The following is a 13,559-nucleotide window of genomic DNA, read 5'->3' as shown; positions in this document are numbered from 1 at the left end:
ATTGCAGTTGCCAGCCCTCTTGGGACAAAGGAGCTTCTGGTTCTCAGTCTTGAGCTGAACTGACTTTGACATTCCCAAATAGTTCTTGTGCCACCCTCCCAAACTATAGTTACTACCACGTGACTAACTTCCCCAGTGTTACCAGTGAGACTTGGGACGTTTCCGCAGACAATCCCACACAAGCAAAGAAAAAGCTCATTGGAGTAGCACATTAATACACTGGTCACAGTGCCACTTCATCAACAACCATGGCTTACCAGAAGGAATATTAAAAGGTTCATAAAGATGTTTCACAGAATTTAAGCTGCTCAGTTTGTCAGATAAATTGGAGAAACAATGGCTTTCATTTTTAAAATAGATCAGTTTTATTCTGCTAGTTCCATAAAAACAATGTAAACACAAGTGTTCTGTACATCTTGCTGGTGAATTCACATAATGCTTAGTTCCCTGATCCTTTGACCTCCTTGTCTTCTCCAGTTATTTTCTGTTTGGACAACCGGCCACAGGAGTGGAGTGGGGTTGGGGCTTAGGAGAGAGCAATGTGGCTTTTTAGTATGACTTGTTTTATTGCTTGCCCTCTCAGCACACTCCTGTTACTCCTAACACAAAGTTTGAGATTTAAGCCCTTAAACCTGTAGGTTTCATCATTAACTTTTTCATTTTTTTTTTTTTTTTGCATAGGTATTAACTAGGGACGTGAATGGGAGACTAGTATAGAAAGTGGTGAGGAGCCGAAGCCAACAAATTGCTTTAAACACAAGATGAAAATGCTCTGTTCTGTCCACACGAATCATCTAATACTGGTGTGAGGCATCTCACTTAGCTGTGGAGAAGTCCTTGGAATTAGATTTCAGAAAGACAGTTCCGGCTTTAAAGACAGTAAAACCTTTTGGCAACGGGCTAATTGCATTACAGGAAAGAAGAGTTCTACTTGAAAGACCTTGCAGGTGGAGAAACTGTCCTACAAAGATTCTTGGAAAGGTTACTGGAGATAACTGACATGGGTAGGTGTGGGCCAACCAGGAACTGTCAACAGCCTGATCTCAGCAAAACCAGGACAGCCAGTTAATAGTTCCTTCAGTTCTCTGATGGTCACAAATGTAATTTTATTTAGCCTTGTGGAAGTTCTGCAACAAATGTAATTGTAAAGGAATTGGGAGCCAGAAAGATAAATGCAACTCCTTCAACTATGTGACAGGGCAGACTGGTTAATCTGGGTTCCCAGAGTGTGGAGCAAGTGCCCTGCATCAGAGAACGGCCCAGGGGGAACGTGCATGATGCCGAACCCCACAGGACAGAATTACTTCAGTCGCCTGCTCCTGACTAGTATAAGGAGGAAGTCTCAGTGTCTCAGTTTGGATCTACGCTTGGATTTCTTTCTTTGTTTTGGAGACAGAGTCTTCCTCTATCGCCCAGGCTGGAGTGCAGTGGTGTGATCTTGGCTCACTGCAACCTGCACCTCCTGGGTTCAAGCCATTCTGCCTCAGCCTCCCCAGTAGCTGGGACTACAGGCATGTGCCACCATGCCCGACTAACTTTTGTATTTATAGTAGAGATGGGGTTTCACCATGTTGGTCAGGCTGGTCTCGAACTCCTGGCCTCAAGTGACCCGCCTGCCTCGACCTCCCAAAGTGCTGGGATTACAGGCGTAAACCACCACCTCTATGCTTGAATTTCTACTCTTAGCTAATCTCTCTAACATACATGCCCTTCATTGGGTAAAGCTGGCTCAGTAGACTAAGTACACCTGCCGTGTGATACAAGCCCCTCCCTGGCTTGCATTGTCTCATAGTTGCCTTCCATTTGTGACAAGTGCCACGAATATTCCTTTTTAGGAAGTGATACAAAATGTTTTTTTTTCTTGAACAGGATTTTTAACTCAGTAAGACAGTGTAAACATCATGACAATTCTGGAATGTCTGAAGTTTGAGATAAAGATTGTCTAAGACAAGCTAAGATTGTCTTAGCTGTTTCTGTGTGGTATCCAAATTCCTCTGGAACATGGGCATCAGGAACCAAGTGATGCCCCTGCTACTGGGCAGAGTTTTCATATTTTACCTAGAGACAAATGATGCCGACCTACTTTAATGAAATTTCAGAAAAACCATCTGGAATCAGCCCATCCTGTCCAGATTGGAAGGTGTTTGGGGATCAATGAAACATACCAGAAATACTCTCTTCCCCCAAAAACAAATATCATGAATGTCAAAGTACTGATGCTAATTTAGATTGTGGTTACATATTAAGTTTTGCTTCATTAATCGTAGCACTGGCAGCTGTTTTGCAGAGCGCTGCATATTAAACTGTAGGCAGCTGACAACAAACATCAGCGGAAGGGGATATTTAAAAGCCAGTTAAATTAATCATTGCTTTTTAGGAAACTGAGCCAAGATTAACCCCCTGGAGCTTTTACAGACAGACCCTTGCCAAAAATCTCCCACAAGGAACATTTGTAGGCTATTTTGTTTTGAGATGTTAACCCATCTGTGATGTCTTGCTGACATTTTAGATTATATATACAAGCCCTATAATGAATAGCATTCACAAAATTTATGAGGCAAAAAATTAAAATTGTTCAAAAGCCTGATTTTTGCTGGCAAAGTTTATCCATGAGAACATAGCAATTAGCCCCCTACCTCTCCAAAAGAAACCCTACAACCCTAAAACCAGTCCAAATTGTGTAATTTAGAAGAAATAGGTTTTCAGTGTGTACGACTGAAGAGTTCATTAAGGTTTTGCAGCTGGAGGTTTAAAGAATCCCACTTTTCGAAAATATCTGACAATCAAGGGCACAGAGACTAGCGTCATGCTGATTCTCACCGGCGCAAATAGCTTGTGGATTGCATAGGCCACCACAAAGGTACTTGTGCCTGCTGCCATTTTTGACTGTACCAGGGACTCTTTAAATCCGAGTTTCAGCAGGACTGCAGACATGTCCACACCACTAGGGGGGAAGAAGCAAAGAAAACAATTGTTACAGCAAAGGATTAAACGAAGAAATTGGTTTGATTATAAGATTTACAGTATTTTTAAAAATGTAATGAAGTAGCTGAATGAATAAAAATCTTAGCGTCCAGGTGCAGTGGCTCAGGCCTGTAATCCTAGCACTTTGGGAGGCCAAGATGGGAGGATCACTTGAGCTCAGGAGTTCAAGACCAGTCTGGGCAACATAGCAAGACCCTTGTCTCAACAACAACAACAAAAAACATAAAATCGGCCTGGTGCGGTGGCTCATGCCTATAATCCCAGCACTTTGGGTGGCCGGGGGGAATGGATCATGAGATCAAAAGATTGAGACCATCCTGGCCAATATGGTGAAACCCTGGCTCTACTAAAAAGACAACAATCAGCTCGGCTTGGTGGTGTGCGACTGTAGTTCCAGCTACTTGGGAGGCTGAGGCAGGAGAATCATTTGATCCTGGGAGGCGGAGCTTCCAGTGAGCTGAGATAGATAGCGCCACTGCATTCCAGCCTGGCAACAGAGCGAGACTCCGTCTTGGAAAACAACAACAACAACAACAACAACAACAACAACAACAACAACAAAACCCCATAAAATCAGCTGGGTGCAGTGGTGCATGCCTGTAGTCTCAGCTACTTGGGAGGCTGAGGTGGGAGGATCACTTGAGTCCAGGGAGGTCGAGACTGCAGTGAGCTGTGATCATGCCACTGCACTCCAGCCTGGGCAGCAGAGTGAGACCCTTTCTTTAAAAAAAAGGCTTAGCAAACACGTTCTTATTCACATAGAATCTTACATGACGGTAAAAAACAAACATTAATTACTGTCAAAAATCTTACCTTGACACAACCATGTAAAATATGCCCAAGGAGATTAATGAGATTCCAATGTGCAGCGACACGCCGACAGTGCCATACTCTTGAAAAATCTTTTTCAGTTGCTGTGACTTGCTTTGCTTTTTCTCCTCTGTGCAACTGACGCTGCTGCCTGTTCTCTCTGTGGCCTGGTTGGGATCCTGTGTACAAATCAGAGAAGACGTGATGCTTTAGGGCAGGCATGGGCAGTCATTACTGGCTTTTATACACGCATGCAATGTTATACTCTTTCCTGCTGGATGAGAGATCAGTTACCCCTTTCCTTTTTTTTTTTGAGATGGAGTCTCGCTCTGTCATCCAGGTTGGAGTGCAGTGGCGCAACTGTGGCTCACTGCAACCTCCGCCTCCCTGGTTCACGGGATTCTTTTGCCTCAGCTTCCCAAGTAGCTGGGATTACAGGCGCACACCACCACGCCCAGCTAATTTTTTGTATTTTTAGTAGAGCTGGGGTTTCACGGTGTTAGCCAGGTTGGTCTCGATCTCCTGACCTCGTGATCCACCCACCTCAGCCTCCCCAAGTGCTGGGATTACAGGTGTGGATCAGTTACCCCGTCTTACTCAGTGAGCCGAGTTTGAGCCAACTTAGTCACCAAGAGCAACGCAAGCCTGGAACTAGGTATGGCTGGCAGAATGATGGCTCCAAAGATGTCCCAATCCCAGGATCTGTGAATATGTCACCTTACATGGCAGAAGGACTTTGCGGATGTGATTAAGGGTCTTGAGATAGGGAGATGAGCCCGGATTACCTGGGCTACCTTATTACCAATGTCATCACAAGGGTCCTTACAAGAGAAAAGAGGGAGGCAGGAAACTCAGTGTCAGGGAGGGGGTTGTGAGGACAGAAGCAGAGTGAGAGATCCGAAGATGCGCTGCTACTGGCTTATGGAGGCAAGGGCCATGAGCCAAGGAATGCAAGCGGCTTGAAGCTAGAAAAGGCAGGGCATGGGTTCGAGCCTCCAGAAGGAACCAGCTCTGCTGAGACCTTGACTTAAGTGCATTAAGACCCATTTTGGACTGCTGGCCTCCAGAACTGTAAGATAATAAATGTGGATTGTTTTAAGCCACCAGGTGTGTGCTCATCTGTCATGGCAGCAATAGTAACTAAAACACCCGGGCTCACAAGCTTGGGGACAACGATCCTTTATCAAGCATTTTCTCTGAGCCAGGCGGTCCTCCGACACTTTCTCCTTCCATCCTCACGCCAACCTTCAGAGGTAGATACTACTGCTTTTCCCACTTCACAAAGGAGCAACACAGGCTTGGTGAGGCGAGATCACCAGCCTGAAGTCACCAAGATTAGAGCCCAGCCCTCCAAGTCCACAGCCTGCACATGTGACAACCATGTTATATGCCACCAAAAAAGGACGGTGTGCACAAAATTAATGCAGGAAAAGCGATGGCAGATTTACTCCTACGATCAAGATTTACACCTGACATCTGAAACACACAAAGTGGGGGTGATTCTTGCACAGTACTCTACCAGGACTTGCACAGAACTCATGGATTGCATGGGACATCTGTTAACAGTTATTGAGCACCCACCAAGCCTGGAATGTGTGGGAGACACAAAAATCCCAACACCACCCAGATTAGGGGAGGGAAAAAACCACTTCTCAGTAAGAGTGCACTTTAATCAAAAGATTTCTCTAAGGTCAGTCCTGAGGCTGGTCCCGGCAGGTGACGAGCACCTGGCTGTAAGTCAGCTCTTGTTACGGGCTCTGCAGCTGACCCACTTTTACCCTGTTATTTTTAGAGGCATAAGATGTTTTAGAACATTTGAGGAAAACCCTCAGTGTCCTGATGACAGACAGGTCCTTTCCGCTGAGCCAGGAGCTGAGCTTACACTTCAAAGGTGTCATTTCATAAATCCCTCACTGCCTCATGACCCGGGAAACTTTGTCGCTTCTTTTTGGCAGATGGATGACTGAGGCTCAGAAGTGAGGGATGGCTAACTGGCAGCATGGACTGGTGACTGGGCTGGTGACCACCAGGCCTCAGCCTCTGTGGTACTCAGCAGGCTCCCCTTTCCTGTCCTGCCAGAATGACCATTCTCAAAGGAAGACACTTTTCCAGAACATCCAGGCTCTGGAGGGGAGGAGGGAAGATGTCATCAGCCACTCTTTCATTGGCCAGCTTATGTGACCTCCCGTTTCCTCGAAGCCTTCTGACTAGCCCTGCCACCCCCGGCCAGGATGGCTGCGACAGCATCGGTTCTCCCTGATAAACCAGCCCTCAGCCTCCTCCAGCTGCTGAGGGAGGCTGCAGAGGGGGGAGCAGCCAGGCGGTGGGGACTGATAGGAGGCCACCGACAGCCCCTCGCAGGGCCAAACACCCATGCCCTTGACACCTGGCCCCACTCTGTCCATTCACTGGACCGAGTGCAGCTGTCTCTGCGAGGGCCCTTTTCTTTGTGGTCTTTATTGTGGCAAAAGGCCTTTTGGCCAAAAAATAAAAATAAAAAGGCAGCCAGGATTCCAACTATAGAATGAGCAGCATCTACTGCAAGACTGTAGTAGGGGCAAGACATTTGGACACAGGGACAATCTTGGGTTAGCTGGCACCACGGCTGGCTTCTGACATTCTAGAGAACACCTGGTTACTGGACAATTTTCTTCCTTTTGTTTTGGTAAAAACACCCGTCTGTAAGCACTGTGAGCCATGCAGTTTCTTCCTAATCTTTGGGGAGACTAAAGAAGCTAAAATAAAAGAATTTATGAGGGTGTGACTTGCAGGCAATGGAAAATTTTTAGACATTCATTTCTTCGTGAAACATTGCCTTAAGTACCTGGGATGTGTTAGGCACTGTACTGAATGCACAGGACGACGTGGCACATCTTCTGTCTGGACTCAACGTGCATGCGCATGTGTGTGAGTGTGTGTGTGTGAGTGTGTGTGCGAGTGTGTGTGTGAGATGCCCCTTCTGCCTCTCCTCAACATTTTTTAAAGTACAAAAACCTGTAATAGAGAAGGGGTAGGAAGGTTTAAAGAATGAGCCAAGGACCTTGCCAAGTCGATCACAGTGTTTGGAGTGTCACTTGTTTTCTTTCGCTTGATAAATCATATTAATAATAAACACCATATTGTATATATTTTGTACTAGGCACTGTTCTGAGTACTTTGAAACTATTGGCTGAGCGCGGTGGCTCATGCTTGTAATCCTAACACTTTGGGAAGCTGAGGTGTAGGAGGATTGCTTGAGGCCAGGAGTAAATGACCAACCTGGCCAACATATCTTTTATTATTTTATATTTTTGAGACAGATTCTTGCTCTGTTGCCCAGGCTGGAGTGGAGTGATACGACCTCGGCTCACTGCAACCTCAGCCTCCTAGGTTCAAGCGATTCTCCTGCTTGAGCCTCCCGAGTAGCTGGGACTACAGGCACGTGCCACCATGCCTGGCTAATATTTGCATTTTTAGTAGAGACGGGGTTTCACTATGTTAGCCAGGCTGGTCTCCAGCTCCTGAACTCAGGTGATCCACCCGCCTTGGCCTCCCAAAGTGCTGGGATTACAGGAGTGAGCCACCACGCCCGGCCTTGTCTCTAATTTTAAAAAAAGGAAATATTAATGCATATAATCCTCACAACAACCTTTACTATTGTCAATTCCACTTAACAGAAAAGGATCTGAGAAGCCCAGAGAGGTTGAGTAATTTACCAAGGATCACACAGGGATTACTGTCAGAGCTGGGATCCAAACTCACTGAGTTTGGGTCCAAGGCCTTTGCTCTGAACAACCATGCTGTGTTACTTCTCGTGGATTCATGAGTGTCCCCTCTGTGCCAGGCACTATTCTAAGTGTAGGGGACAGAGCAATGGAAAAAACTGACAAAACCCCATCCTCAATGAGCTTATTGTCTTATGGGAAGGCAGGGACAATAAACAGAAAAGTAAAATACCAGGGCTGCTACTTGTGACAAGTGCCATAGAGAAACCCCAATCACGTGGGAGACAGGGAGTGGGAGGAATGTTGCAAGTTTAAATAAGGCCATCGGGGAAGGTGTCCCTGAAAAGGTGGCACTGGAACCAGAACTGATGGAGACAAAAGGACACTGGGGCTCTGGGAGAGGAAATCGTCTGCCTGAGTTCCCCCTACCTCCCCGGAAGGGGTAAGTGGCACAGGCAGGCGGGGCTGCTAGGCGGTTTACAGGACATGGAATCACGTTAAGACAAAAAGGCGGGTCTCTTCTGTGGCTTTCCCTACCCCTCTTATAGAGACCCCCTGCCAAGGCAGAGGTGGGTGGGCCTCTTTGGCTCTTAATTAAACACCTGGCAAATTTGGAGCTCCCAGCTGGGCAGCACACGCCTACCTCCCAACCAGGGTGGCCAGAACAGCCCACAGGGGAGGTGCTGGGCTCTGGTCAAGCTCAGACCCTCCCTGCACGGCTCCCAGGCCCTGCTGGGGACGCATTTTCTCAGGCAGATGAGTTATCTTTTGTCCTAATCTCCTTTGAGCTCTGATCCCACTTGGATTCTGCCGATTTTACCATGGTGCAGAAGAAACGAGGACAGCTCACGGGGGCCTTGTGACCATATATATTTACTGCAATTATAACCATTTCTAACCTTAATTTAGGACACACCAGATGCCAGGTATGACCATATCTCATTTTACATTCATATTCTATGAAGTCTGAATTATTAACATCCCGTTTTACACATGAGGGGACTGAGACAGAGCGAAGGGAATTTGATCAAGGTCACACAAGCGGGTAGAGAGAGGAACCCAGGGAGCCTGCAGTCAGCTCTTCGCCACTGTATACACACACGCTGCTCCAGTGCCAGCGCCTGAGCTGGGGACAAGGTCAATGTGGCCGACAGACAAGCAGGACAAGAGGCCATTCCAGATGAGTGCAGAGAAGACCCACTGCCATGGGGTGGAAGGAGGCCCAGTGGAGGCATCCGAGGCCTCACAGGTGGTTAGAGAGGGCTTCCTGGAGGAAGAACAGCTGGGCTGGGCCCTGAAGAATCACCAGGAGGTGGCACGCTGTGTGCAGAAGGTGCCACTCTGGAGAGGATCCCCAAGACCTGCGTGCCACCTGTCGGACTGGAGAAGGCAAGGAAGGAAGCCGATCTGGGCAGGAGGCCTGGTGAAAGCCTGGGGCCAGTCCCCATCCGCTCCTCACTGAAAAGCTAGGGAACGGTCAGGAGATGCTCGCTGGGCCGGCGGCACGACGCTGAGGCCTGCACCAGCTCCTGGAGTTGTCTTCCAAACTCTTGCTGGGAAGGCGCTATTTTGGGGCCTCTAAAAGGTCAGAAAACAAGCTCAAAAGCCTTCAGGGCTCGGTGTGAGGTCACCTGGTGGTCAATGGAGGGCCCTGTCTGCACCCAGGCAAACAAAGAGGCTCCGGACTGCGAGGCCGGACGCGCTCCGGGCTAGACGCCGGCTCCGCGCGTATGGGTTTGTCATTCCTGGACCGCCAGACTTCATTATTTACTACTATTTTTATTTAAAAAGACCCACTTGGAAGAAAGTGATAGATTTCTTGAAAGGAAAGCTGGTATGACTGCTCTGAATGAAAATCAGTTTTCACTTAGCACCCATGGAAGGCGACAGAAATGAAACATAACAAACAGCACTGTGGGTTCCTTGCCCGCGGCTTCCCCGGGGACGCCTGCTCTTCCAGTTAGATCAAAAGGGAGGAGCGGCGAGCGTCGGGAGGTGTTCCAAACACAGCGAGACGCAGCCAGACCCAGCCAGACGGCCTGGACAACAACCCCGCGGGCAACGTGAGGAAGTTCAGACCAAGTCCAGGCCCATCTGCAACTCAGTCGGCTGCGCCCCAGCCTGGCTGAGGCTCTGCAGACCCGGGGCTCGGCCGAAGACTGAGCGACCTTGCGTAGAGCGCCATACCTTCGCGAGCCTCAGTTTCTCTGGCTGTCAACTAGGAGGCATGCTTCCTTGGCTTGTAGGGATTTGGGGTTTCGGGGACCCTGCAAGAGCTCGGTCTCGGGCAGCTACAAGTGCAAAGGCGTCCTTGGCGGAGGCGGCCGGCCCCGGGCGCGGCCCTGCGGACGTCTGGGGACCTGGACATCCCCCGGGATCCGGGTCGGGGTGGGGTGCTTACCTGGCGGCCGCGGCAGTCCCCGCGCGCCGTGCGGAGCAGCCGGGCGTCTGGCCTGGGCGGGAGCAGGGCCAGGGCCAGGGGCGGCGGGGCGCAGGAGGCGGTGGCGCCCAAGAGCCAGGTGGCGCGAGGCCGGACCCGGGCGCCCATCCTGCCTGCCGGGACCAGCAACGCCAGCAACCCGGCCATGGCGCGCAGCTAGGCGCGGCACTGGAGCCGCTGACTGCGGAAGCGGGCTGAGGCCGGGTCGGGTGGGCGGAGCTGACCCAGCGAGGGCCCTCCCCGGCCCCGCCCATCAGGGGGTGCCGCCGCGCGCGCGGTGGGCGGGGCTGAAGAGGCGTGTGCACATTCCCTTGGCTCACCCACTGGCTCCCCTCCTCTGGAGAGGGAGTCCAGGGCTGGTGGGCGGGGCTGAAGGAGCGCGCCCCGCCTCCTCCCCGCTCACCAGGCCCGCCCCTTTGGGGGCGGGTGCAGGTCTTTCCAGGGTCTTGGGCTTTCTAACTGCGGAGTGTAGTTGGCGGGTTTCCTTATTCTGAGGGCACAAAGGTGGGCATAGGGCCGTGGCTTATGAGCTTTCCTCCCTGCAGAAATGCGTGAAACCTGAAAAAGATTATAGATATGTTTACGTGTTAGCTCCAAAGAAGAAAATAAATATGAGAATTGACATTAGTACATGTTTAATAAAAAGTCCTCTAAATGACCCTCATAGATTGTTGGCGTGAATGTAAAGCGAGAGATGGTGTGGCAGTTTCTTAAAAAGTTAGACATACACTAACCATATAACCCAGCAACTCCACTCCTCGATAGCTTCTCAAGAGAAACAAAGGCTCAACACTCAAAGACTAAAATGCGAAGACACCAACGTTTGTAGAGATCTTATAAATATTAGTCAGCAATTAGGGATGTCCATAAACTGGGACACACTGGCACAAGCCTTCAATGGAACGCTTTGCAGCAATGAAAAGGAACAGACTACTGATACATGCGTAACATAAATGAATCTCAAAGCTCTTATGCCAACTGAAAAAGTCACACATTGGAGGATTCCACCTACACGAAGTGCCCAGAATAGGCAAAATCACAGAGACCTAAAACAGATCCGTGGTGGCCTAGGGCTGGGAGTGGGAAATGAGACTGACTGCCAAGGAGCGGGAGGAACGTCTTGCGGGTGAGGGAAGGATCCAAACCCAGATTGTGCGGATGGTGGCAGCTGTGTAACTAAAACTCGTGGGACAGTACACTTAAAATGGATGAATTTTATGCTATGTAAATTATACTTCAATAAAGATGTTCCGGCTGGGCGGAGTGGCTCATATAATCCTAGCCCGTTGGGAGACTGAGGTGGGAGGATCACTTGAGCTCAGGAGTTCAAGACCAGCCTGAGCAACATAGCGAAACCCCATCACTACAAAAATAAAAATAAATTAGCCGGTGTGGTGGCACGCACCTGTAGTCCCAACTACTCAGGAGGCTGACGCAGAATTGCTTGAGCCCAGGAGGTCCAGGTTTCAGGGAGTCACGATTATGCTACTGCACTCCAGCCTGGGCAACAGAGCGAGACCCTGTCTCTCTAGAAAAAGAAAAAGAAATAGATTTTACAAAAGATGTAACATTCTGTTAGTCAACTGCAATTCAACTCAACCAAGCTCTTACACAGGCAAAGAAATGATATTAAACATATGTGCATTTAAAAATGTTTATTACATAAGATGGAGCTATAGCTGTGAAAATAACAGGGTCTGTTGGAGGGAGGTCCTAAAGTGCCCCTGGATGGGAGTCCTTCTGTTTAAGTGCCTGCAAGAAGTTGGGGAAGAGTGTTTACAGGTGCAGATTGTCAGGTTGGCCCTATCAGTCCAGCTGTGTGATTTGGACCTAGTGACTCAGCCTCTCTGAGCCTTGGTCTTTTCATGTGTAAAATGAAGACGATAATAGTTTTCCCCCATGGGATTGTTGAGATAATTCTTTGACACAGTTCTTGGAAAGGGCTTTGCTCAGTGCCTGGTGCACAGAGAGGGCACACATGTTAGCTGTGATGTTGTAGAAACAGCTGGCCTGAAGTTCCTCTGTCACCCGGTGACAGTGCCACCTCCAGACGGCATCTGATCTCAAGTTCCTCATGGTTCCCATCATTTTCTTTTTCTTTTTAGACAGAGTCTTGCTCTGTTGCCCAGGCTGGAGTGCAGTCTTGGCTCACTGCAAGCTCCGCCTCCCGGGTTCACGCCAGTCTCCTGCCTCAGCCTCCTGAGTAGCTGGGACTACAGGCGCCCGCCACCACACCTGGCTAATTTTTTGTGTTTTTAGTAGAGACGAGGTTTTACCATGTTAGCCAGGATGGTCTCAATCTCCTGACCTCGTGATCTGCCCGCCTCGGCCTCCCAAAGTGCCCACGATTTTCTTGTCACCAGGCCTTCTTCATTCATTTAAGTTACCTGCCTGAGTTTAAAGGGCAGTTGAGTTTGTGATTCATGCTCTACTCTTATTAGAGAAGAGAAAAAGATAATTTTGTTTTTCCCTTTAAATTTGACAGTAAATATAATACTGTAATTATAGACTTTAGGTTATTTTTTTCTTCTAAAAGTGAAGAAACTTTTCCTCTTAACAAAATGTATTGGAGCTGCTGTCTGCCTCAACTTGTGACAGTTTTGTTTTTTTTTCTTATGGTGTCAACTCTCTTTGTCTCTTTAGAGCAGCAGCTCATGCTTGAGCTATATTTATTTTAATTTCTCCATTTTCATGAATAGATAATGTATTCTCATGGTTCAGATTTTTAAAGGTACAAAAAGTCTACACAATGACAAGTTTCCTTCCTATCCCAGTGACCAGTTCTCCCCATTTTTTTCTCCCTAGAGGCAAACACTGTTACCAGTTGCTTGTGCATATCCTTCTAGAGAATTTTACACATGTGCAGGCAAATTCCCACAAACAGTTTTCATCGCGATTTTTACCCAAGTGGGGCATAGTATACACAATGTTCTTCACGTGGACTTTTTCGCTTCCAATATATTTTAGAGTTTTCTGAATCTGTACACAAAAATCTTCCATATGCTTAAAAAAATCTGCTTAGCATTCCAGTGTATTCCAGGGTGCTGTAATGCATTTAACCAATCCCTTGTGGGTGGGCAATTAGGGTATTTAGGGTATTTTCCAGTCCTTGTGATCATAAACCATGCTGTGATGAACCAGCGGGTACTTCTGTCATTTGCCTTATCTAAGTATACCTATGTAATACATTCCTCAAACTGAAATTGCTTAGTGAGAAGATATGTGTATTTGTAAATTTGAAGAAATGGCAAAATTTCATTCCATAAATGTTGCAGAGTACAGCAAATAAGAGGTTTTTTTTTTTTTTTTTTTTTTTTTGAGAAAAATTTTTTCTCTTTTTCCCCGGGCTGGAGTGCAGTGGTGTGATCTCAGCTCACTGCAGCCTCTGCCTCCCAAGCTCAAGTGATCCTCCTGCCTCAGCCTTCTGAGTAGCTGGGATCTCAGGAGTGTACCGCCATGCCTGGCTAATTTTTGTATTTTTAGTAGAGATGGAGTTTCACCATGTTGGCCAGGCTGGTCTCAAACTCCTGGCCTCAGGTGATCCACCCACCTCGGCCTAACAAAGTGCTGGACTTACAGGCATGAGCCACTGCGCCCGGCCAAGAGTGTCTATTTATCCT

General features: G+C 48.2%; 1 protein-coding gene across 1 annotated transcript; it reads right to left on the bottom strand.

The window, feature by feature from the left end:
• Positions 1–341: 341 nt before the first annotated feature.
• On the bottom strand, positions 342–10,172 carry FAM210B (family with sequence similarity 210 member B). The gene is made up of 3 exons (XM_023189572.1): positions 9,901–10,172; positions 3,799–3,974; positions 342–2,944 (listed from the first exon to the last, which is right to left on the bottom strand). Exons 1-3 carry the CDS (start codon positions 10,084–10,086, stop codon positions 2,728–2,730), a joined length of 579 nt encoding a protein of 192 aa, XP_023045340.1. The 5' UTR covers positions 10,087–10,172; the 3' UTR covers positions 342–2,727.
• Between the last annotated feature and the right edge of the window lie 3,387 nt (positions 10,173–13,559).

Source organism: Piliocolobus tephrosceles, chromosome 20 (assembly GCF_002776525.5).
Source record: "Piliocolobus tephrosceles isolate RC106 chromosome 20, ASM277652v3, whole genome shotgun sequence".
NCBI classification, from domain to species: domain Eukaryota; kingdom Metazoa; phylum Chordata; class Mammalia; order Primates; family Cercopithecidae; genus Piliocolobus; species Piliocolobus tephrosceles.
The sequence above is the reverse complement of the archived record's forward strand: the minus strand, read 5'-3'. Positions and strand labels throughout refer to the sequence as shown.